The sequence below is a fragment of the Pristiophorus japonicus genome, chromosome 3 (assembly GCF_044704955.1).
Source record: "Pristiophorus japonicus isolate sPriJap1 chromosome 3, sPriJap1.hap1, whole genome shotgun sequence".
Classification (NCBI taxonomy): Eukaryota; Metazoa; Chordata; class Chondrichthyes; family Pristiophoridae; genus Pristiophorus; species Pristiophorus japonicus.
In genome coordinates this window covers 245417685-245443916 of record NC_091979.1, presented here as the reverse complement: position 1 = coordinate 245443916, position 26232 = coordinate 245417685, and the positions used below count along the sequence as shown (strand labels likewise).

Below are 26232 nucleotides of genomic sequence, written 5' to 3'. Positions count from 1 at the left end.
CACGGCGCAGCTCACAGGGAACATCGATGGCACCCATTTTGGATTTATGGCCAATTGCTTCCATTTCAAAGGGGATGATTTTCCGGTGATGTGCGCGTGTGTTTTTGTCCCGGAAGCATGGCAATGAGCTCTTCCATACGGGCGACCAGCTTCCAACACCCCGCCGGGGTTTTCGGGGCCAGTTTTGCAGGGCAGTACCGCCCGGAAGCGTTGAGCCGGTGTGCAGCGCCCCTGGTTGTGACACCAACTCGCTTTTGGACTCCCGCCCGACCTGCAGCGCCTCCTGCTGGGACCGCCTGTGAAAACGGGCAATCCAACATATACCGGCCACAGTGAAGTAAGTAATCCCCACCTCAAGAGACGTGTGATTGTTTTTTTCTTTTATTTTTTGTTGTGGTGGCATGGGCTGTGTATTAGGAATGCTTTTGGTGGTTTTATTTCTCCCCAGGCCTCTCTTAGAGCGCTCCCGGACAGGCTGTTTAGCTCGGGATTTTCCCATGCTCAGCCGGCCTAGCATCCTGAGAGAGGTGTACAACGCCTCCCTTAACGCTGTGCCCTACACTCAGGGCCTGGCTGGCGAATTTTGCTGACTTGAAGCACAAACTATACCCGGGCGCAAACTTTACCGCCCCGCAACGAGCAGAACCGAAAGTCCAACCTTAGAGTCTGAAAAGTCAGGAGACCTGTGGATTTTGTTCCATTTTATAACAAAAAGAGTGACATCAGAAATACATCAGATAGTCAAATAATAAAAAAACTCTAACAGACTTGCATACACATCATTTCTAACAGACACGTAATCCAGTGTTTGTACAATAAGTTCCAACACATAGCAGCACATTGTATACTCTTTAACTTGCGAAATAAAACATGATTCAGTTTTTTTTTGAACAGTATTAAATATGAATCGATGCATAATTCAGAATAAGGTCGGAGCAATCACCCCTCTGTCCAAAGCTGCAGGTCAGATCCACGGTCACCAGCATTCAGGGTAAAGCACACCGGCACAGCTTGGAGCTGCAACAGCGACAGGGGTCTGCTGCTTGCCACAGGGTGGGATCAGGAAGCAGAATTCAAGGCGTCGATGCCAGTGGTCGGCAGTTTTAGTTAGCGCTGAATCCACTGCGACAGTGGCTAACAATGTCCACCTGTCAGTCTGCTACAGGAGCCTCTGGATGGGTTAACGGGACGGAATTTATTTTGTGATAATTTCTCGTAAATAAAACATCTCCAAGCTCAAAAAAAAACAAAGTTGTGCCTTGGTAAAATGCGGAGGTAGTTTATGGAAGTTTGAACCATCAGACTGACATGCACACACACATTATACATACACACATTATACATATACACACGCATACACAAATGCATACACATACATACACATCATCATAAGCAGTCCCTCAAAATCGAGGAAGACCTGCTTCCACTCTAAAAGTGGCTGTACCTTCCAATACGGGAATTACAGTCTGTCACAGGTGCGGCAGACAGTGGTTGGAGGAAAGGGTGGGTGGGACTGGTTTGCCACACACCTCTTCTGCTGCCTGCGCTTGTTTTCTGCATGCTCTCGGCGACGAGACTCGAGGTGCTCAGCACCCTCCTGAATGCTCTTCCTCCACTTAGGGTGGTCTTTGGCCAGGGTCTCCCAGGTGTTGGTGGGGATGTTGCATTTTTTCAAGGAGGCTTTGAGGGTGTCCTTGAAACGTTTCCTCTGCCCACCTGGGGCTCGCTTGCCGCGTAGAGCGCTTGTTTTGGGAGACTCGTGTCGGGCATGCGGACAACGTGGCCAGCCCAACGGAGCTGGTGGAGAACACTGACGTTGGTGCGTCTGTCCTCCCAGGGGATTTGCAGGATCTTGCGGAGGCAGCGCTGGTGGTATTTCTCCAGTGATTTGAGGCATCTACATACATGCACACAGGCACCCACACACACACAGATACACACTAACACAAGGGGGCACTGCTAGAAATGGCCTAAGTTTTGTAATAAAATCAGAAAATGCTGGAAACACTCAGCGGGTCAGGCAGCATCTGTGGAGATAGAAAGAGTTAAGGTCTCAGGTCGATGATTTTTTACACGTTCCAGTTCTGAAGGACCACCGACCAGAAACATTAACTCTGTTTCTCTCTCCACAGACGCTACCTGTCCTGTTGAGCGATTTCCACCATTTTCTGCTTTCATTTCAGACTTCCAGCATCCGCAGTACTTTTCGTTCCTCTGCTTCCAAATATCCTTTTGTTCCTCTGCTTCCAAATATCCTTTTGTTGCTGAAAGAGGAGTTTGCCAGCATTTAGGATCGTAAAGCTAGATGGCCGGTGGTAGGCTGGGCTCAGTCAGTTGGTTTTGTAGTTAGGTTCCAAAATTTGGCTGCAGTACAACATAGGGGACAGTGCAGGAAAATGGAGTTGAGGTAGATCAGTCATGATCTCATTGAATGGTGGAGTAGGCTCGAGGGGCCGAATGGTCTACTGCTGCTCCTAATTCTTATAAATAATTTTTAAAACACTTTAATTTCAAGCATTATCATTGTTTTTTCTGTCAGTCGGTGTTGGCAAAGGTACACGCTAACTAACTGTGCACTTTGGGTCCAGTTATCCCTCATATTGCTGCAAATTGGCGTAAAGGGTTAACCAATATTACAACAGTGACTGCACTTCAAAAGTACTCGATTGGCGGTAAAGCACTTTGGGACGTCCTGAGGTTGTGAAAGGCGCTATAGAAATGCAAGTCCTTTCTTTCTTTAGCTTAGAAAGAAGAAAACATCTTCAAGTCGATAGGAGAGAAAATCTAGGGAGGAGTGTTTGGATAGGTCTACAAGACGGACCCCACAGATGTTACGTTGAAGACAGAACAGTGATAGCTGCCCTGTAAGTGATTTGATTTAAAAGTTCTGTCAGTGTTTCCCGCAACCCCCTCCCCAACATCCCAAAGCATTACCCCCACAGGGCGAGAGTAAGTGCCCAGTGTTTGATGGTTACTGCGCAAGAGTAAACAGAAAGTGAGAGATCCTAGTTCACAGCCGGGCCGTTTTGGACGGCTGATGAGAACCCACCAGCACAATGTGGAGCCGATTTCAGTGTCCCGCTCAGTTATCGGGAGCGTTAATTGCAGGAAACCCCAAGCATCCGTGGCAGGAGACCAATGGCGGCGATTCTCGTGATTCTTCCCCCCCCCCGGCCCCGGGGTCCCCTGGCCGCCATTTCTTTCCCCGGCCCGGTCAAAAAGGTCTCCTCTGCCGGGCCTCACTTTCTCTCCTTGACGCCGGCCGATTTCCCAGAGTGCCTGGGGGCGCTGTCCTCCTCCTCCTCCTCCTCCTTCACCTTGCGCAGCTTGACCTTGCCCTTGACGGCGGAGAAGGTGAGGGAGGCCTTCTTGAACTCCAGCGGAAAGATGCCCAGGTCCCCATCAAAGCGGTTCTTGGTCACCTGCAGATAGCGGCGGCCCTGGCCCGACACCAGCTTCTTGTCTTGCAGAATGAGCACGTTGTCGGCTTCCTGGCTGGCCTGGCGAGGGAAGCAACGCAATGTGAGCAATGGGTTCAGCATCTCCTGTCTCTTGCCCCCTCCCCACACTCCCGCCCCCAATGGCACATTCCATGAATATTCCCAAGCAGTAAATACTCAACAAAAAAGGAAGAACAATATTCAGCTCCAAAGGGGATTAAAATTGGATAGGTTTGGGGTTGTTTTCCTTGGAATTGAGGAGGCTGAGGGGAGATTTAATTGAGGGGCCTAGATAGAGTTGATAGGAAGGACCTATTTCCCTCAGCAGAGGGGTCAATAACCAGGGGGCATAGATTTAAAGTAATTGGTAGAAGGATTAGAGGGGATTTGAGGAGAACGTTTTTCACCCAGAGGGTGGTGGGGGTCTGGAACTCACTGCCTGAACGGGTGGTAGAGGCAGAAAACCTCACCACATTTTAAAAGTACTTGGATGTGCACTTGAAGAGCCGTAACCTACAGGGGTGGAAAGTGGGATTAGGCTGGATAGCTCTTTGTCGACCGGCGTGGACATGATGGGTCGAATGGCCTCCTTCTGTGTTGTAAGTTTCTATGATTCTATGAAAAGTCGGAGACAGCGACAATCACAATAATATTAACTCCGAGTGAACGGAAATGCTTCGGAATTCGGGCGGGTTTCTGATGAAGTAAATGGGCAGGGGGTGCGGGGGGTGAACTATTTTCTACTGGTCGGTGATCTGATAACCAGAGGGCATCAATTTAAGATTACCAGAAAAACGAAGGGGGGAGATGAGGAGGACTGGTTTTTTTTGTGTTGTTAGGACATGTAATCAACGTCCCCTGTAATTTCTTTTGCGTCAGGTGGCACCTTTAACGGCCCGTTCAAAAGTCTGCGCATGCGCGTTTTGTTTCAATTTAAAAGCCTGTTGACTGGCTGCGCGGGACCCGTGGAGTGCCGTATGGCTGTGCACCTTAAAGGGAATATTGCATGGAATGCCCAACCGGACATAGCGGGTGATAGCACAATCTATACAAGGGGGCCGAAATTCAGTCACGCCATAAAGCTGGCGCTCCGGTGATTTCTTACCTGTTTTTACCGCCGGGAGCGTGGGGGTGCGGACCTCCCAATCCATTTTCAGGACTCTCCGTGAATTTTTTTTTTAACGTCGGACCGGAAGCCGGTCATAAAGGGGGCGGAAATGCGGCGGTAAGTGAGGCTAAGGGGCAGAAGTCGGGGCGGGACCAGGACTCCGCTGCTAGCGGTGGTGACGTCACTGCGCGCGCGTGTGTGCGTCACCGCGCTCTCTCCCCGCCGTCAAAAGGGGAGCGAATCCGGCCATTTTTTAACTTCGGACCACCAGGGAAAGTTTCGGCCGGGCCAGTGGCCTGGCACCCCTGTTGGTGGCCCGGCCGAACCCGGGGGCACAATAGCCTGGAGAGGGGAGACAAGGTGTACCGACAGAGAAAGCACAGCCGAACATCGATTTTCTTTGTTGAATTTGGGTCGGAATAAAATGGCGGTGCGAGATAGCGGCGGTGCGCGCTTTTATGACGCGCTTGTGGCGATCGGCAGCAGCGGGACGGAAGCTCGGGGTCCAGGCAACTGAAGGCAGGGCCTCCAAAGGTGAGGTGAAGGAATTGGGCGATGGATAAAAAGGCCAGAGTTGGAGGAGCGCAGAGATCTCGAGGGGTGTTGTGGGGCTGGAGGAGGTTACAGAGATAGGGAGGGGCGAGGTCATGGAGGGATTTGAACACAGGGATGAGAATTTTGAAATCGAGGCGTTGGGAGTCAATGTAGGTCAGCAAGCAATGGGGTGATGGGTAAACAGGGCATGGTGCGAGTTAGGATACAGGGCACTGGGGGGGGGGGGGGGGGGGTCAGAGTTTTGGATCACCTCAAGTTTATGGAAACACGGAGTGGCAAGTTTTCTGAAGGTAACAGGACAGGGGTGAGGAAAGCCACAAGTGGTCTCCAGCAAGACTCATTGACCTTAGCCTGTCTTTCCTTTGTAAAAAATAAAAGTTTTAAGATGCCGGACTTGCCTTGGCTGTCCCAAAGATGGAAGCTGTCTGCAGTTCCTTATCATCCCCCTCCTTCCTGGGATGAATGACGAGAGTCACGTGGCAACTATTTTCCGTAGCAAACTTCCGAAACGTTCCAACAACATAATCCTGTGCAGAAAACCTGAGGCAGGAGGAAACATTTCTAGTTTTATAAATTAGAACGAAAAAAAACCACCCAAAACCTTCACTTGTCCAATCAGTTTGCACCCCCCCCCCCCCCCCCCCCCAAGTATAAGAATGTAAGAAATAGGAGCAGGAGTAGGTCATACGGCCCCTCGAGCCTGCCCCGCCATTTAATACGATCATGGCTGATCTGATCATGGACTCAGCTCCACTTCCCTGCCTGCTCCACTAAATGAGTATCTATTTCCTCTGGTGGGGAGAAGTCCAGAACAAAGGGGGCATAACCTTAAAATTAGAGCCAGGCCGTTCAGGGGTGATGTCAGGAAGCACTTGTTCACACAGAGGGTAGTGGAAATCTGGAACACTCTCTCCCCTCGAAAGCTGTCAGCATGGGGTGTCAATTGAAAGATTCAAGACCGAGAGAGATAAATTTTTGTTAGGTCAGGGATATGGAACTAAGGTGGGTAACTGGAGTTGAGGTACTGATCAGTCATGATCTAATTGAATGGGGGAACAACCAGAGGGACTGAACAACCTAATCCTGGTTAAAAAAAGGGGGGGGGGGTGGGGGTGGCAGGGCGGGAAGGAGGGGCGAATAGAAGAAAATAAAGTTAAGGATGCCAAGATTTGGAGGTCGCGGTGTTACGGCGGTTACATACATAAGAACTAGGAGCAGGAGTAGGCCATTCGACCCCTCGAGCCTGCTATGCCATTCAATGAGGTCATGGCTGATCATCGACCTCAACCCCACTTTACTGCACTATCCCCATATCCCTTCATTCCCTTAATATCCAAAAATCTATCTATCTCAGCCTTGAATATACTCAAAGCCCCCACAGCCCTCTGGGGTAGAGAATTCCAAAGATTCACCACCCTTTGAGTGAAGAAGTTTCTACTCATCTCAGTCCTAAATGGCCGACCCTTTATTCTGAGACTGTGACTCCTGGTTAAAGACTTCCCAGCCAGAGGGAAATATCCTCCCTGCATCTGCCCTGTCAAGCCCTGTAAGAATATTGTATGTTTCAATGAGATCACCTCTCATTCTTCTAAATCCTCCTCATAGGACAATCCCCCCCATCCCAGGAACCAGTTTGGTGAACCTTCGTAGCACTCGCTCAATGGTAAATATATCCTTCCTTAGGTAAGGGGACCAAAATTGTGCACAGTACTCCAGGTGTGGTCTCACCAGGGCCTATATAATTGCAGTAACGGTACAGAGCAGCTAGATGCCATTTTGCAACTTCAGGAACCAGCAGCTGCTCCTGATCTCAGTCAGACTACGTCTTCTTGAGTTCTCACCTGGGGAGGACAGAAAGAACAACAGTGAATTAAGTCAGGTCTCTGCCCCAGAGGGCTGTGGAGGCTCAGTCGTTGAGTATATTCAAGACAGAGATCGATAGATTTTTGCATATTAAGGGAATTAAGGGACATGGGGATAGTGCAGGAAAGTGGAGTTAAGGTAGATCAGCCATGATCTCATTGAATGACGGAGCAGGCTCGAGGGCCTTGGTGAGACCACACCTGGAGTATTGTGCATAATTTTGGTCACCTTACCTAAGGAAGGATATACTTGACATTGATTGAGTGTAACGAAGGTTCATCAGACTGATTCCTGGGATTGGGGGTGTAGAGTTGCAAAATTCATGGGAGAAACCCCCAGTGTTTGGACTCATTGGAAAGGAAATTTAATTTGGAACTATCTACTAAAAAGTTTGGGATCCTAAAATGCTTATGGGAGAAATCTACGAGTTTTAACCAAGTTTGGGATTTTTAAAAGGTGCAAGATCTGCAAGAAAAGGGGTGGGGTCAATCTCTAAAAGGCCAGTTTGGACATTGGAGCTAATCAAATTGTCTGGGAACTGCTTACCACCGAAACCTGCCCCTAGAAAACATTAGCATTTAAACAATCGACCACGGAAGAAACATTATCACCCCACCCAGAGGACCCAATTGTCACATACATATTCCAACACCTTTTCAACAGGCATAGAAATATCTGGCTCAGGCCAGACTTCCGGAAGCAAAAAAAACAGCGCTATCACAATGGACAAGAGCTCATCAACTCAGAAAAGTCTATCAACGCCAGATTAAAACTTAATCAAGTTTCAGTTAGCTGGGCTGCAAAACTTAAACAAAGAACCAAGGTTGATTTGGGGACAGATAAGGAAGTCTCTCAAAGTATAATTAAGGCCTGTTTTTACAGCCAGGACTGCACTTGGCTTCTACACCAGCTTCGTATGCTTCAGACCTGGCAGACTTCAAGACCAGCACACCAGCTTCCTTAACCTGGTTCTTCAGAACATCAACCAAGACAGCATCGCAAACGACCAGACACCAAGCAGTCCGCGGCAGCAAAAGGTTCACGAAGCAACCGCCAAGATATTACCAGCAACCAAATTGGTAATATTGAGCCACCGCGACCAACGATTTCCAAACCAAAGTCAACTCGACGAAGATTCGCAAGCTGTTTCCACTCTACAAGCTATCCCTGAGCTACCAACAGGTAAAACATTACCTAAAAGAATTTTAAAACCTACTGCTGAAGGAAGAAAGTGGGTATTTACCCCATAGATCCAATACGTGCCCTACCGCATCAGCGGACACCACCCAACTGAGGAACACGCAGCAAGAAGTCTTCTCCAACGTTTGGGGTACGGCTAGCAGAATCGACCAAATCCAACGCACCCCGAAACTGTGACCCATTACCGATTGTCAAGGAAGGATTGGTGAGCATGGTGTGCCTGAAGCCCCAGAGCCTAACCTAGTTAGATAGGGGAATTGGGAGGTGGGAATATATTGCTGTGTATTCTCTTGTGTTTGAGTAAAGGATTCCCCATTAGGGTTATAAGTTTTCTCTCCTTTATAAAGTGATAAGTTTTCTCAGTTTTAATAAAAGGTGTATTCATTCTTCTTGAATAAAAACCATATATTTCTTTGTACAAAACAGTTGTCTGCTGTACTTTATCACACCCTGATTAATAAATCCAGGCTCGAGAACCAGGGAGTGGGAGTGACTTGCAACCGCTCTGGGTCAGGAAGGCAAGCTGACCCCACTGACACCACCCCCTACAGAATGGTGAGCCAGCCAGAAGCTTGGTCAAAAGGGTGTGATGCAGTAGACACTGTTTTTGAGGAAAGAAGCAAAATGGAAGAGAGGATTTCCTCTTACATATTCAAGAAAGTCAATATAACAAAGAAATGGGTACTGAACCTATTGCACGCTGAGCTTCCTGTGGACGCTGCAGCCAAATGGACTGAGAGTAAGGACCATAAGCGCTCTGTGGAGAAAGCAATATGGTTAGTCTGCCGACAGTGACAGGTCCAGCAATTGGACAAGAAAGTCGAGTCACTGGAGGCAGACCTCAGGGAGTCCGAGGAACACTCGAGTGCCAGAGCTATCATGGGGGAGAGATTATTTGAGGAGTTAGGCAAGCCAAAGCAAGGGAAACTACAGTTAGTGGAAACACATAGAAACCGCCAGGATTATCTTCAGTGCCAGGTCACCGAAGCGAAGGGTCAAGAACTGGTGTTGCGGGAGGAAAACACCCGCCTCACCAGGATAATTAAAGAGCAGGAGGAGAAGTTAAGGGATGTACAGGCTGCTTATAAGGTAGCAAGCAGCAGAGGGTTCGAGAGTGGAGACCATGGTCCCTGCCAAAAGCAAATTGAGAGTCTTAACCTTGCTCTTTCCAAGGCCAAAGGCATGTTCTGCCTAATAAACCCAAGTACGGTTCGGGCAGACCTGGAAGAGCAGGGGGAAACCACTCACCCAGTACCTGTGGCCCCGGGGCTTAGCCCGGTCTGGCAGCAGGAGGGGGGAAACGGGGAGGGACATTCACCCAGTACCTGTGGCCCCGGGGCTTAGCCCGGTCTGGCAGCAGGAGGGGGGAAACGGGGAGGGACATTCACCCAGTACCTGTGGCCCTGGGGCTTAGCCGTGTTTGGCAGCAGGAGGGGCGAACAGTTTGTGGGGCAGATAGGAACGGTGCACCACCACCTGTGGCATTGGGTTGTGACTCGGCTTGGCAGCAGGGAGAGGTGGGAGCGACACCTGTACGACAAGGGCCGGGACCGGGACCGGGATCGATGTGCCCGGTTCGGCAGCAGACGTACGGGGTGCCCACTCTCGGTGGGGCAGCAGGGCCCCTCAAAAGTAACTTTGTGGTCCCCCACAGCACCCAGCAGCTTAGAACCATGGTAGCCCACCTGGACAAGCTCACCCATAAAGGGGACCCTTCGGTTCACATTCTGGAAGTAGACCAAGCGGCAGGCATCGAAGGGTGCGACGACTCCGGAATGGCAAAAATGCTCCTATTCTCCCTGGACAGTAGATTGTACCAGTCTCTCTCCACAAATACCAAGGGGGTGGGGGTGCAAAGTACATCAGCGGCCATCCAGGAGAAAATCCTGGAGGCTATGGGCCTCAACGATGGGAGTCCCTTCTCCAGAGTGGAGAAGACAATGCAACAGGCAGGGGAAACCCTACAAGCTTTCACAGACAGGCTATGGCCCGTCTTCGAGAGCGCCTGCAGTGGGACCCTCAACCGGGATCACTTGACCCAGGATGAGAGGGCCCACGGGTTCCGGAGCCTGGTGGCAAACGGGTGGTTCGATCCTAGGGATCCCTTGGAAGGATAGCATAGCTAAAGAACCCCCAGCACCTGCCCATAAGGCCGGACCCAGAGCGCTGAACTCTCCCTCTTCCTTCGAGGAGTTCTTGGCCACGCTCCGATCCATATTGGACGGCCCAGGGAAGGTAGCTACGGCCATCGGGAGGGAAACCCCATCCGCCCCGCCAAATCTCGACCCATGACTAGAACCGGCACCGCCTGTGTACCTGTATCCCCCAGAATACAATGCACACAAGGGACCGTGCACTAAGATGGAGGTGGAGAAGGTGACGGGGACATATCTGCGAGATACTGGAGCCTCAAGCACCATTGTATACGCAGATAACCCAGCGGCCTCACCTCTATCTAACGGGGTCCCATATAGTCTAGTGGGTCTCACAGGAAACAAACAGGCTGGGTCATTCTCCATCCCGCTACCATTGGGAGCAGTGAACCGTTCTACGGACAGGGACCCCCAGCCAGCAGCCTTCGGCTGTGAGGGACTCACGGGAGAGATAGTGGTGGACAAGCCCTAGCTGAACTTAAGGGTTGTATCAAGGAGGAAAACACAAAATATGATAGGACACTGCAGAAAATTCTCAGTCACCCGGTGAGGTCTGATTTAGATTCCACCTGCTGTAAAGAAAACGCAGAGGTCAAGTGTTAAAAGATTTTAACTATGTGTGTTTTACTGTGTATTTTTTGTGAAACTGGAGTAATGGAGGGGCATTGGACCCCCTCTATTGCTGCAATGTAACTTATGACTGAATTTACCTGTAAACAGTAATACATTTCAAAGGGGAATGTACATTTGGGTTTAGCGAGGTAAATTACAGGGGAAGGTTGACTCTCGGGAGACAGGAATTCTGCTCACCTAGCATGACACTCAAGTGTGTAGAGTGTCACGGGGGGACTGTAGAGGTGTATTCATTCTTCTTGAATAAAAACCATTAACTGTTTTGTACAAAGAAATGTGTCTGCTGTACTTTATCACACCGCGATGAATAAATCCAGGCTTGAGAACCAGGGAGCGGAAGCAACTTGCAACCGCTCTGGGTCAGGGAAGGCAAACTGACCCCACCCCCTACAGGGGATTGTCCTATGAGGAGAGATTGAGTAGACCAGGCCTATATTAAAAATAGTACCAACAGTGACTACACTTCAAAAGTACTTCAATGGCTGTAAAGCGCTTTGAGACATCCGGTGGTCATGAAAGGCACTATATAAATGCAAGTCTTTCTTTATATTCCCTAAAGTTTAGAAGAATGAGAGGTGATCTCATTGTAACCTACAAAATTCTTGCAGGGCTTGACAGGGTAGATGCAGGGAGGATGTAACCCCGGGCTGGGGGGGGTCTAGAACCAGGGGTCACAGTCTCAGGATAAGGGGTCGGCCATTTAGGACTGAGATGAGGAGAAACCTCTTCACTCAGAAGGTGGTGAATCTTTGGAATTCTCTGCCCCAGAGGGCTGTGGAGGTTCAGTCTTTGAGTATATTCAAGACAGAGATCACTAGGTTTTTGGATATTAAGGGAATCAAGTGATATGGGGAAAGTGCGAGCAGGTGGAGTTGAGGTCGAAGATCAGCCATGATCTTATTGAATGGCGGAGCAGGCTCGAGGGGCCGTTTGGCCTACTCCTGCTCCTATGTCTTATGTTTAGGTCCTGCAAGCCTTTCCATAGGAGCCTCCCGGAGGAACTGGCTTCAGCCCGGGATTGGACCTGCGTAGCGAATGAACGACTGAGGCAGTACATTTTGCAAAGGGGGCCTGTGGAGTCGGGGAGACCCAGGGAAATCGATCGACGAGAGTTTACACCGATTTTAGGAGACACAGACGGAACACGCGAAATATACAACCTGGGGAAATCACGTGCGACGTAGGGATGGCGGCGATATCGAATCGGAATTGTCACAGAATAGGTAAGATATTGCGATCGCAATTTGGCCATCATTTTAGTTGAAGAGAGGTACAATTACTTGTCGACGGAGAGATGCTCCTGTCCCATCATGAACTGCAAGTTGTCTATAACAATGTGGCTAATGTCGTACATGTAAACCGCGTGCTGCATCGTGTCGATAACGGACCTGCACGAGAGAGAGAGAGACCCGGTTAAATTCACACCCATCGACATCTGGAAAAAAGCAACTCTGCTTAAGAGACACAGATGATGAAAACTCCAGTCGGCCCAACTCCAGTCGTCCTTTTACCTGTTCTCAACCCCACCTACCTGCCTTTCCATCAGAGCCCTTGTTCCCTTCTCTCACCGTAGACACAGGCGGAGAGACGGGACAAACTGGGGTGGTCCTCCTTACAGCACAGAAGGCCAAGGGGAGGTTTAATAGAGGAGTTCAAAATAATTAGGGGTTCTGAGAGAGTAAATAAGGAGAAACTGTTTCCACCGGCAGGGATCTCGGTAACCAGAGGACATAGATTGAAGATAATTGGCAAAAGAACCAGAGAGGAGATCAGAAGAATTTTATTTTTACACAGCGCTGGAATGCACTGCCTGAAAGGGCGGTGGAAGCAGATTCAATGGTAACTTTCAAAGGGGACTACCGAGTACTCTGTGCGTCTCGAATTCTGGCCTCTTGGGCATCCTCCATATTCGTCACTCCACCATTGGCGGCCATGCCTTCAGTTGCCTGGGCCTTAAATCTGGAATTCCCTCCCGAAACCTCTCCGTCTCTCTTTCCTCCTTTAAAACGTTTCTTAAAACCTACCTCTTTGATCAAGCTTTTGGTCACCTGCGCTAAGTTCTTCCTTCTCTGGCTCGGTGTCAAATTAATTTTTTTGTCTCATGATACTCCTGTGAAGTGCCTTGGGACGTTTCACTACGTTAAAGACGCTATATAAATACAAGTCTTTCTTTCTACCTCTTTGAGCAAGCTTTTGCCCACCTGTCCTAACATCTCCTTACATGGCTCGGTGTCAAATTTTTGTTTGATAGCACTCCTGTGAAGCGCCCTGGGACGTTTTATTACGTCAGAGGCGCTATATAAATGCAAGTTGTTGTTTATCGGTCACCGCCGAGTACTTTACTTGATGCTGTGCTGCCCGTGAAACGTCATGAAGTAGAGCGGCAGGTTCTCGAACTTGTCTGCCCACTCATCGTACTTCTCCAGCTGTTCATCCAGGCGCTGCATTGCGAACTGGGTCAGCATGATCTTGGCCATCCGCACGTTGTTGATCTCAAAGCTTCCCCACAAGGTGTTCACCCCTTGGGTGCAGAGGTCCAGAGCGCACTCGCTAATGAAGGTTGTCTTCCCGCTGCCTGTCGGACCTGTTGGCGAGAGAGAAAAGACGGACGTTGATGACAAGACCCCCCATCAACACCGGGGCCCGGCAGGTTGCCGCGGGTTACCGGACCCCACTGCCTCGCAGCAACGTCCCAATTCAGGGCTTGGCTACAGAGTCCGGGATCAGCCGCCGACTGTGTCAGCTGTGGCTCAGTGGGCAGCACCCTCGCCCCTCTCCAAAAAAATATAGGCGGACACTCCAGTGCAGTGTTGAGGGAGTGCCGTCTTTCGGAGGAGACGCTAAACCGAGGCCCCGTCTGCTCTCGCTCAAGTGGACATAAAAGGTCTATTTGAAAAAGAACAGGGCAGTTATCCCTGGTATCCTGGCCAATAGTTATCCTTCAACCAACACCTAGAACAGATTTTCTGGTCATTATCTGAGGGATAATACATGCTGAGGGAGCGTTGCACTGTCAGAGGTGCCGTCTTTTGGATGGGACGTTAAACCGTGGCCCCGTCTGCCCTCTCAGTCAAAGATCTCATGGCCCCATTCAAAGGAGAGCAGGGGAGTTATCTCTGGTGTCCTGGGCCAATATTTATCCCTCAACCAACATCACTAAAACATATTATCTGATCATTATCACACTCTGCACAATGCTGAGTGCTGCACTGGTGGAGGTGCTGCCTTTCAGATGTGATGTTAAACCGATTATGATTAGGTTTGATGAAATTAGATGAAACATGATTAGATGTCTGCTCTCTCAGGTGGACGTAAAAGATCCCATGGCACTATTTCGAAGAAGAGCAGGGGTGTTATCCCATGTGTCCTGGCCAATATTTATCCCTCAATCATCACAAAAAAAGATTATCTGGTCATTATCAAATTCCTGTTTGTGGGAGCTTGCTTGTCCGCTAATTGGCTGCTGCATTTCCAACATTACAACAGTGACTACACTCTAAAAGTAGTCACTTTGGCTTTGAGACGCACTTTGAGACGTCCGGTGGTCGTGAAAGGCGCTCTATAAATCCAAGCCCGTTTACGAGAGGGTGCTGTGCGCAAATTGGCTGCCGTGCATCCCGACGTTATAACCGTGACTATGCTGTAAAAGTGCTTAATTGGCTGTGAGGCGCTTTGGGACATGCGGAGGTTGAGAAAAGGTGGCGTCTAAATCTCGCAGCTCGTTGCCAAGCGGAAACGTGCAGTTGCCGCTGTTTGCCACCGGAGGCACTGCAGAGAGGATTTGTGGCGCAATTACAGGACGCTCGGGGAACTACCTGTGAAAATGGTGAGCTCCCCTTTCCGGTGCCCCTTGAGGAGTTTGTTGAGATCTGGAAACCGCTTCCATTTGATGCCGGAGACCTGCTCTGCGTTGGCCAGCTCCCCAAATACGTCTTCCCGCAGCTGGCGGAAGCAGATGATGGACTTGTGGCTGGCAGGGATGGCGCCCTTGACGATCTTGCCCAGGTTGAGTCCTGAGGCCAGCGCCTCCTGGGGGCAGGGCTGCTGGTCGCCCGGCCGCACCAGGGAGCAGCGCTTGACGTTGAGCTTGCGGGCGAAGATCTTGGAGGCCTCCCAGGAGAGGAGGTCGCTGCCCAGCCATAGGACGATCTTCCTGAACTGCTCCAGGTAGGGGAGGAGGCCAGGGGGCAGGCAGCTCACCCCCCGGGGCAGGGACAGGCAGGGCAGCCCCGTGGCATGGGCCACCGCCAGGCAGTCGGTCTCCTTGCTGGTCAGAACGAGCGCCGTGTCCTTCCGCGTCAGGATGTGGAGGCCGAAGAGGTTGTGGTAGTTGCCGGGCCTCGGCAGGGTGGATTCCACGTAGTTGACCCGGCGGCCATCTTGCTCGGCTGACAGCAGCTTCAACCCTTTCAGACCCCCGTCCCTCCAGCTGAACCAGGGGAACGCCAGGCTTTTGGTGGGTTTGAAGTACCTCACACTCAGCTTCTTCAGAGTCTGATTGGAAACCTTGGCGATCCCGAACATGGCCTTGACCAGCTGGACCTCCTCTTCCTCCACCTCCGCAAAGTCCGTGGCTTTGCTCCAGATCCGCTGCACCTCCTTCAGGTCCATCTCCTGCTCACTCAGCTCCCAGTCGCTCTCCGGCACCTTCAGCACCACGTCCGGTCCCAGGTTGTCCCGGCCTTCCCTCTCCATCACCTCCAGGCAGTCCTGGAAGTCCTCCCAGCTCCCCTCCAGCAGCGTCTCCTTGCACAGAAACTGGCCGGTGGTCTTGTCCACAAACAGCGTGAGGGCATCCCTCTCCACCTTCCCCGACTCGAACACCTTGCCCACAAACAGGCTCGGCACGTGCAGGCAGCTGTAGCCGTCGTGGAAGGGGACGCCCTTGGAGCGGAGGTACTGGCGGATCTCCGTCACCGTCACCGGCGAGAAGGCGGTGGCCACGTCGGCTTTCAAGCTCTTGCTTTTCAAATTCCCCGTCGTGCGGAAGTGGGACGAAGGCGTGGTGCTCAGGGGGGCCGACCGTGCCGCGCCGTTCAGCCACATCCTGCGGGGCCTTTCCTTTCGAGGGCTCGGCAGCCCTGGTGGTGCGGCCCACTGCTTGCGTGAGAAGTCCGCGGTGCTGTAACATCTCCGAGGGAAGGCCGGTCCCCACAGGATCCCATTAACCGTTCTGCAGCCGCAGCGGAACAAGCAAAGCATGCTCTCTGTGGAGTGAGGGGGGGAGGAAAAAAAAGATAAGTTATGAGAATATCAGCAAGAAATTGCATTTATATCATCATCATAGGCAGTCCATCGGAATCAAGGAAGACTTGCTTCCACTCTTAAAGTGAGTTATTTGGTGGCTGAACAGTCCAATACGAGAGCCACAGACTGTCACAGGTGGGACAGATAGTCAGGAGCAGTGGAAGATGCCTGTGCGTGAGTTCTTTTAACGTGGGATGGTCGTTGCACACCAGCTACCACACGGGCTTAGCTGAGCAAGGTCTTGATCCAGTGGCAAGGGGGTCCAAGACAACTGGAGACCAGGCTCTGCTATATAGGCCTAGTTGCCTAGGCGAGATGTTGGCCACAGGCTCGGCGCTGGCATTTATATAGCGCCTTTAACATAGTACAAAAACATCTCGAGGCGCTTCACGGGAGCGTTATCAAACAAACTGTTGGCACTTAAAACCACAATTGCACAAATTTTCATCTCTCTCAAATTCGGATTTTGGAGTTCTGATTTGGCATTTAAAAAACAAGGAGGCAACACATCAGCCTTGAGCGCACATTACAACAGTCTCTTCTTAGGCAGTGCCTCGGAGTCGAGGATGACAAACTCCAAAAGTACTTCATTGTCTGTAAAGCGATTTGGGACATCTGATTGTTGTGAAAGGCGCTATAGAAATGCAAGTCTTTCTTTATGCAACGCCCCAGAGGGTTAATATGTACAAATGGTATGTTCTCTCCCTGCATCCACAGTGTGCAGACATAACGTCTTACTGCACTATTTCCCACTTCCAACTCATTCTTTCTCAGAACCTCAAAAATCCGACACTACGTACATCGCCCAGCCTCTCCCATCCTCGCACAACTTACAGGCTCTCAAAAAGCCAAGCATGGTATTGCCTAACCATCACTTCTCAATTTGGTCATCCTCTGTCCCACTTTTGTTCAAACTGAGCCCTGCCCACCTAGCCCTCGAAGCTCAGGCCGCTCGATCCTCTCTGCCTCGAGATTTCTCAAATCGCTGGCGAGTCCCGTTTTTGAGGTTTGCGAGCCTAGTGGTGGCAGCTTAGTTTAGCGTTAGGAACAGGAAATCTTTCACCCTGAAAGCCTCCTTGATAAAGTGCAACATCCCCACCGACACCTGGGAATCCCTGGCCCAAGACCGCCCTAAGTGGAGGAAAAGCGTCTGGGCGGGCACTGAGCACCTCAAGTCTCCTCGCCGAGAGCATGCAGATAACAAGCGCAGGCAGCAGAAGGAGCGTGTGGCAAACCAGACTCCCCACCCACCCTTAGTGAGGTTGGGGACAGCATCAAACAAGAAATAGGGATGTGTGCAATAAAGGTACAACAGTTATCATGTGCGACTTTAATCTACATATTGATTGGGCTAACCAATCTGGTAGTAATGTGGTGGAGGAGGATTTCCTGGAGTGTATTAGGGATGGTTTTCTTGACCAATATGTCGAGGAACCAACTAGAGGGCTGGCCATCCTAGACTGGGTGATGTGTAATGAGAAGGGACTAATTAGGAATGTTGTTGTGCGAGGCCCCTTGGGGAAGAGTGACCATAATATGGTAGAATTCTTTATTAAGATGGAGAGTGACACAGTTAATTCGGAAACTAGGGTCCTGAACTTAAGCAAAGGTAACTTCAACGGTGAGGCGTGAATTGGCTAGAATAGACTGGCAAAGGATACTTAAAGGGTTGACGGTGGATAGGCAATGGCAAACATTTAAAGATCACATGGATGAACTTCAGCAATTGTACATCCCTGTCTGGAGTAAAAATAAAATGGGGAAGGTGGCTCAACCATGGCTAACAAGGGAAATTAAGGATAGTGTTAAAACCAAGGAAGAGGCATATAATTTGGCTAGAAAAAGCAACAAACCTGAGGACTGGGAGAAATTTAGAATTCAACAGAGGAAGACTAAGGGTTTAATAAAGAGGGGGAAAATAGAGTATGAGAGGAAGTTTGCAGGGAACATAAAAACTGACTGCAAAAGCTTCTATAGATATGTGAAGAGAAAAAGATCAGTGAAGACAAACGTAGGTCCCTTGCAGTTGGACTCAGGTGAATTAATAATGGGGAACAAAGAAATGGCAGACCAACTGAACAAATACTTTGCTTCTGTCTTCACAAACGAAGACACAAATAGCTTTCCGAATGTACTAGGGGACAGTAGGTCTAGTGAGAAGGAGGAACTGAAGAATATCCTTATCAGGCGGGAAATTGTGTTAGGGAAATTGATGGGATTGAAGGCCGATAAATCCCCAGGGCCGGATAGTCTACATCCCAGAGTAGTTAAGGAAGTGGCCCTAGAAATAGTTGATGCATTGGTGATCATTTTCCAACAGTCTATTGACTCTGGATTAGTTCCTATGGACTGGAGGGTAGCTAATGTAACACCACTTTTTAAAAAAGGAGAGAAAACGGATAATTATAGACCGGTTAGCCTGACATCAGTAGTGGGGAAAATGTTGGAATCAATCATTAAGAATGAAATAGCAGCGCATTTGGAAAGCAGTGACAGGATTGGACCAAGTCAGCATGGATTTATGAAAGGGAAATCATGCTTGACGAATCTTCTGGAATTTTTTGAGGATGTAACTAGTAGAGTGGACAAGGGAGAACCAGTGGATGTGGTGTATTTGGACTTTCAAAAGGTTTTTGACAAGGTCCCGCACAAGAGATTGGTGTAAAATCAAAGCACATGGTATTGGGGGTAATGTACTGACGTGGATAGAGAACTGGTTGGCAGACAGGAAGCAGAGAGTCGGGATAAGCGGGTCCTTTTCAGAATGGCAGGCAGTGACTAGTGGAGTGCTGCAGGGCTCAGTGCTGGGACCCCAGCTCTTTACAATATACATTAACGATTTAGATGAAGGAATTGAGTGTAATATCTCCAAGTTTGCGGATGACACTAAACTAGGTGGCGGTGTGAGCTGTGAGGAGGACGCTAAGAGGCTGCAGGGTGACTTGGACAAGTTAGGTGAGTGGGCAAATGCATGGCAGATGCAGTATAATGTGGATAAATGTGAGGTTATCCATTTTGGGGGCAAAAACACAAAGGCAGAATATTTTCTGAATGGCGGCAGACAAGGAAAAGGGGAGGTGCAACGAGACCTGGGTATCATGGTTCATCAGTCACTGAAAGTGGGCATGCAGGTACAGCAGGCGGTAAAGAGGGCAAATGGTATGTTGGCCTTCATAGCTAGGGGATTTGAGTATAGGAGCAGGGAGGTCTTACTGCAGTTGTACAGTGTCTTAGTGAGTCCTCACCTGGAATATTGTGTTCAGTTTTGGTCTCCTAATCTGAGGAAGGACGTTCTTGCTATTGAGGGAGTGCAGCAAAGGTTCACCAGATTAATTCCAGGGATGGCTGGGCTGTCATATGAGGAGAGACTGGATCAACTGGGCCTTTGTTCACTGGAGTTTAGAAGGATGAGAGGGGATCTCATAGAAACGTATAAGATTCTGACGGGACTGGACAGGTTAGATGCGGGAAAAATGTTCCCGATGTTGGGGATGTCCAGAACCAGGGGACACAATCTTAGGATAAGGGGCATGCCATTTAGGACTGAGATGAGGAGAAACTTCTTCACTCAGAGAGTTGTTAACCTATGGAATTCCCTGCCGCAGAGAGTTGTTGATGCCAGTTCATTGGGTATATTCAAGAGGGAGTTAGATATGGCCCTTACGGCTAAGGAGATCAAGGGGTATGGAGAGAAATTAGGAAAGGGGTTCTGAGGGAATGATCAGCCATGATCTTATTGAATGGTGGTGCAGGCTCGAAGGGCCGAATGGCCTGCTCCTGCACCTATTTTCTATGCTTCTATGTTTTCCTTCAACCATTGTCTGTCCCATCTGTGACAGAGACTGTAATTCCTATATTGGTCTGTAGAGTCACCTGAGAACTCACTTTAGAGCGGAAGCAAGCTTTCCTCGATTTTGAGGGACTGCCTATGATTGATGAGGAACAGGAGTAGGCCGTTTTGCCCCTTGAGCCTGTACTGCCATTCAATGAGATCATGGCTGATGTGTTGCCTCTTTGTTTGGCAAATGTCAAATCAGAACTCCAAAATCCAAATTTGAGATATATGAAAATTGACAGAAACGTGGATTTAAGCTTAGGCCACCTATGAAGATCAAAGGGCTGGACACACCTGCTCTATCCTCGGGTTTGGAAGTTGGCAAGCCAAAGTTCCTACTCTAAATTGCTAAGTAGCTTGGTAGAAATGCAAACATCAACCCTACTATCCCAGGATACGCTGGAAAGGGAGAATATTTGTGGATACAAGTGATTGGTGACTAAATGTGTACAATAAGACTCTTAGTTTCATCTATACTAAAAGTGACAAAGGAGACTTGCTGGAATAACGTACCAAAAATGTACTTTCCATGAACTATTTCCATATAGGAGGACCTTGTATTCTGTGTCATATTCCAGGAGATTCTCGCGCATTCATAAACTTTTAGCACAGCTTTTCGCTTAAGGCTGTTTTGCAACCGTGCCGGATTCTGCATCAAGTTACAGAGTTGCATAAACTTTCGCGCTCAGGACGCAAGTTGCGAATTCAATTCAATGGATCACCCTTATGCACGCGTTATTCATAAGAAAACCAAACATTTGCACCATTCTTGATGAATTATTTTAAGGATGAATAGTAAATGCATTACATTATTTCATGCATGCACAATTAAAACCGATCATATTAGCATTACGGGATGTGGGTCGGTTTGGAAAGGGGAGGCTTGCTAGTGGTCATAACGTTGCAAACCGAGGCGTTATTTGTTAATGTCAGTGGGCCGCCCTTTAGCTGCTAACTGAAACATGCAACGCTTACTTAGCACACGCACTCATGCATCCGCCCGGGCATCACTGCTGATGGAATGGAGCCCGTTGTTTACCTGCAGACTGCCCCGCGCTGCGCTCACAGGACTCCCCGAGCTGCTCGCTTCACATGTGTAGCTGCAACCCTGTGCAACGCAACGTCGTCCGGCGGCGCGTGCAGCCTGGGAATGGAACCCTGTCCCTGGGAATGGAATGCTGACCCGGGGATTTGGAACCCTGTCCCTGGGAATGGAACGCTGGCCCGAGGATTTGGAACCCTGGCGGGTGCTAACTCTCGCATTGGGTGGGGGTGGCTGGCTGTCATATGCAGTCTCAGGCGAAAACCGCGCCTTTTTCTCTATTATTTTTTTGCACCATTGACCACAATTTTTTTTCCTTCATTTTGCATTTTTGCAATGCACGGTTTTATATATTTTTTAAATAAAGAATTTTCGTTTGTTTGCAATGCAAAACCGTGCACTCTAAGGAAAGAGGAGAGAAATTGCTATTCGGTGGGGTTTTGAGTGGTGCACAAATAAATTGCTTCCGGTAGCACTGTGCTGGCTTTGTGAGACATGACGGCGCGGGGGACGGCCAGCCGGTTCTTGCAGAGTGTCTTGCAGAATGGAGTGGGCAGGTACGTCTGCCAGCTGAAGAGACTCAGCATCGTCTTCAGTAAAGATGCCCCCAGCAGCAGAGGGGTCAGGTTAGTGCCAACTCTCCCCCCCCACTCCTCCTCCAAGCACTGCACAACAGCCCAGCCTGACCTATTCAAGGGAATGTGACCTGGGAAACATGCTCTGCAAAGTTCACATTCAAAAGGGAATTGGATAAAAAGTTACAGGTCACAGAAACTTACAGCACAAAAGGTCAGTGGGCAGCACTCTCTCGCCTCTGAGTCAGAAGGTTGTGGGTTCAAGTCCCACTCCAACTATATTGACGCTCCAGTGTAGTGTTGAGGGGGCACTGCACGGTCGGAGGTGGCGTCTTTTGGGCGAGACATTAAACCGTCTGCCCTCTCAGGTGGATGTAAAAGATCCCATGGCACTATTTCGAAGAATAACAGAGTTCTCCCTGGTGTCTTGGCCAATATTTATTCCACAATAAACATAACAAAAACAAAATCTGGCTATTATCACATTGCTGTTTGTGGGAACTTGCTGTGTGCAAATTGGCTGCCACGTTTCCTACATTACAACAGTGAGTACACTTTAAAAGTACTTCATTGGCCGCAAAGCGCTTTGGGACGTCCGCTGGTTGTGAAAGGCACTATATAAATGCAATTTTTTATTTTTCAATTGGCTGTTGTGCCTGTGCTTGCTCTTTGATGGAGCAGTCATGGTTAGCCCCACATCCCCACGTTTTGTCCGTAACCCTGTAAATTCCTCATCCTCAAGTACCTGTCCTACTTTGTTTTAAAATGATGGGATCAGCTTTCACCACCTTTTCAGGCAGAGCTCTCCAGATCCCGACAACTCACTTCGAGTGAAAAATATTCTCCTCATCTCTCCGCTAGATCTTTTGCCAGTGATTTTTGAAGGAGAAAAAAATTGCAGGGATGTGGAGATCAAACGGGGGAGTGGGAATGACTGGATTGCTCTTCGAAAGAGCCGACGCGGACTCGATGGGCCGAATGGCCTCCTTCTGTGCTGCACTATTCTGTGATTTGGCGCAACACTGGCCAACAGCGAGGCTGTGAGGTGGTGAGGCTCACATTGCGTACTATGAATTCCACGTAGCGAGAGGTCCTGTGGGAAGGAGGAAGAAAAGGGCAGTAGGAGTATGTATTGGCACATGTGGCGGAGCCTGGTCTCCAGTCGTCTTGGACCCCCTTGCCACTGGACCAAGACCTCGCTCCGTCAAGCCTGTGTGGTGGCTGGTGTCAACGGCCACCCCATGTTAAAAGAATTCACATACAGGCATCTTCCACCGTTTAAAATTAGTTCATCAATCACCCGACTAATCATTAGAGTGGAAGGAAGTCATCCTCGACCCCGAGGGACTGCTGATGATGATTATGATGATGATTCTGTGATTCTAATTGCTCCCTCCATTCCACCCTCCTGAGCTGGAAAAGGTACACAGAAGAGTTACTAAGATCATAGGGGGTGGTGGGGATGTAGAGAATACAACATAGACTCCGTGATCTGGAACTTTTTTCATTGGGAATGAGATTGGGTGAGAGGGAGGGATGTGTTTGGGATATTTAGATTAAGGCGGCTCAGATATAGAGGATTAGTCAAAGCTCTTTGTGTCGGAAAGAGAAAACAGAACGAGGAAATGAGAGTTTTTCTTTTTCTTTCTCGTATCAGTAAGAAACCTTTGGCATTGTTGCCAAATTAAGTTAATTTTAAGGGTTAAGTCATGGCAGGAGAGCCAAGACCCGTGTCATGCTCCTCCTGTGCAATGTGGGAAATCAGGGACTGACTACAATGTGTGCGAGAAGTGTATCCAGCTGCAGCTCCTGTCAGACCGCATTGCGGCACTGGAGCTGCGCATGGATTCACTCTGGAGCCTCCACGATGTTGGGGCTGTTGTGAATAGCATGTTTAGTGAGTTGGTCACACCGCAGGTAAAGGCAGATAGGGAATGGGTGAGCAGGAGTAGGAAGATAGTGCAGGAGTCCCCTGCAGTCATCTCCTTCCAAAACAGATATACCACTTTAGATACTGTTGGGGGAGATGGCTCATCAGGGGAAGGCAGCAGCAGCCAAGCTCATGGCACCATGGGTGGCTCTGCTGCACAGGAGGGCAGGAAAAAGAGTGGGAGAGCTATAGTGGTAGGGGATTCTATTGTAAGGGGAATAGATAAGCGTTTCTGCGACCGCAATCGAGACTCCAGGATAGTATGTTGTCTCCCTGGTGCAAGGGTCGAGGATGTCTCAGAGCGGCTGCAGAGCATTCTGGAGGGGGAGGGTGAACAGCCAGTTGTCGTGGTGCATATAGATACCAACGATATAGGTAAAAAACGGGATGAGGTCCTAGAAGCTGAATTTAGGGAGCTAGGAGTTAAATTAAAAAGTAGGACCTCAAAGGTAGTAATTTCAGGATTGCTACCAATGCCACGTGCTAGTCAGAGTAGAAATAGCAGGATAGTTAAGATGAATGCTGGCTTGACGAATGGTGCAAGAGGGAGGGATTCAAATTCCTGGGACATGAAATCAGTTCTGAGGGAGGTGGACCAGTACAAATCGGACGGTCTGCACCTGGGCAGGCCCGGAACCGATGTCCTAGGGGGAGTGTTTGCTCATGCTGTTGGGGAGGATTTAAACTAATATGGCAGAGGGATGGGAATCTATGCAGGGAGACAGAGGGAAGTAAAATGGGGGCAGAAGCAAAAGGTAGAAAGGAGATAAGGAAAAAGTGGAGGGCGGAGAAATCAAGTGCAAAAATCAAGAAGGGCCACATTACAACATAATTATAAAAGGACAAAGAGTGTTAAAAAAACAAGCCTGAAGGCTCTGAGTTTCAATGCGAGGAGCATTCGTAATAAGGTAGATGAATTAACTGCGCAGATAGCAGTTAACGGATATGATGTAATTGGGATTACGGAGACATGGCTCCAGGGTGACCAAGGCTGGGAACTCAACAACCAGGGGTATTCAAAGTTCAGGAAGGATAGACAGAAAGAAAAAGGAAGTGGGGTAGCGATACTGATGAAAGAGGAGATTAACGCAATAGTAAGGAAGGACATTAGCTTGGATGATGTGGAATCTGTATGGGTAGAGCTGCGGAACACCTAAGGGCAGAAAACACTCGTGGGAGTTGTGTACAGACCAACAAATAGTAGTAGTGAGGTTGGGCATCAAACAGGAAATTAGGGATGCGTGCAATAAAGGTACAGCAATTATCATGTGTGACTTTAATCTACATGTGGATTGGGCTAACCTAACTGGTAACAATACGCTGGAGGAGGATTTCCTGGAGTGTATAAGGGATGGTTTTCTAGACCAATATGTCGAGGAACCAACTAGAGAGCTGGCCATCCTAGACTGGGTGTTGTGTAATGAGAGGGGATTAATTAGCAATCTTGTGCGAGGCCCCTTGGGGAAGAGTGACCATAATATGGTAGAATTCTTCATTAAGATGGAGAGTGACACCGTTAATTCAGAGACTAGGGTCCTGAACTTAAAGAAAGGTAACTTCGATGGTATGAGACGTGAATTGGCTACGATAGACTGGCGAATGACACTCAAAGGGTTAACGGTGGATAGGCAATGGCAGACATTTAAAGATCACATGGATGAACTTCAACAATTGTACATCCCTGTCTGGCGTAAAAATAAAACGGGGAAGGTGGCTCAGTCGTGGCTAACAAGGGAAGTTAGGGATAGAGTTAAATCCAAGGAAGAGGCATATAAATTGGCCAGAAAAAGCAGCAAACCTGAGGACTGGGAGTAATTTAGAATTCAGCAGAGGAGGACAAAGGGTTTAATTAGGAGGGGGGAAATATAGTATGAGAGTAAGCTTGCAGGGAACATAAAAACTGACTGCAAAAGCTTCTGTAGATATGTGAAGAGAAAACGATTCGTGAAGACAAATGTAGGTCCCTTGCAGTCAGAATCAGGTGAATTTATAATGGGGAACAAAGAAATGGCAGACCAATTGAACAAATGCTTTGGTTCTGTCTTCATGAAGGAAGACACAAATAACCTTCCAGAAATACTAGGGGACCGAGGGTCTAGCAAGAAGGAGGAACTCAAGGATATCCTTATTAGGCAGGAAATTGTATCAGGGAAATTGATGGGATTGAAGGCCGATAAATCCACGGGGCCTGATAGTCTGCATCCCAGAGTACTTAAGGAAGTGGCCCTAGAAATAGTGGATGCATTGGTGATCATTTTCCAACAGTCCATTGACTCGGGATCAATTCCTATGGACTGGAGGGTAGCTAATGTAATCCCACTTTTTAAAAAAGAAGGGAGAGGGAAAACAGGGAATTACAGATTGTTTAGCCTGACATCGGTAGTGGGGAAAATGTTGGAATCCATTATTAAAGTTGTAATAGCAACACATTTGGAAAGCAGTGACATGATCGGTCCAAGTCAGCATGGATTTATGAAAGGGAAATCATGCTTGACAAATCTTCTAGAATTTTTTGAGGATGTAACTGGTAGAGTGGACAAGGGAGAACCAGTGGATGTGGTGTATTTGGACTTTCAAAAGGCTTTTGACAAGGTTCCACATAAGAGATTAGTGTGAAAAATCAAAGCACATGGTATTGGGGGTAATGTATT

The 26232-nt window shown here is 48.9% G+C and overlaps 2 protein-coding genes across 7 annotated transcripts in view; one reads left to right on the top strand and one right to left on the bottom strand.

The window, feature by feature from the left end:
- Positions 1–722: 722 nt before the first annotated feature.
- On the bottom strand, positions 723–21207 carry twnk (twinkle mtDNA helicase). 5 transcript variants are annotated; one of them, XM_070876494.1, is made up of 6 exons: positions 21074–21207; positions 14768–16159; positions 13296–13536; positions 12233–12340; positions 5502–5643; positions 723–3500 (listed from the first exon to the last, which is right to left on the bottom strand). In XM_070876494.1, exons 2-6 carry the CDS (start codon positions 16152–16154, stop codon positions 3240–3242), a joined length of 2139 nt encoding a protein of 712 aa, XP_070732595.1. In that variant the 5' UTR covers positions 16155–16159; positions 21074–21207; the 3' UTR covers positions 723–3239. The 5 variants fall into 5 exon arrangements, 4 of the variants coding, with proteins under 4 accessions (XP_070732595.1, XP_070732596.1, XP_070732594.1 ...); XM_070876495.1 differs by lacking the exon at positions 21074–21207 and adding an exon at positions 21010–21053; XM_070876493.1 differs by lacking the exon at positions 21074–21207 and adding an exon at positions 20548–20614.
- Positions 21208–21549: 342 nt separating this feature from the next.
- mrpl43 (mitochondrial ribosomal protein L43) overlaps positions 21550–26232 on the top strand; it is a 44089-nt gene continuing 39406 nt past the window's right edge. Inside the window, exon 1 of one of the 2 annotated variants that reach the window (XM_070876490.1) lies at positions 21550–21702. In XM_070876490.1, the coding sequence (XP_070732591.1) occupies positions 21572–21702 (131 nt within the window). In that variant the 5' untranslated portion in view covers positions 21550–21571. The remainder of the gene's footprint in view (positions 21703–26232) is intronic. The other variant, XM_070876492.1, reaches the window with a different exon arrangement.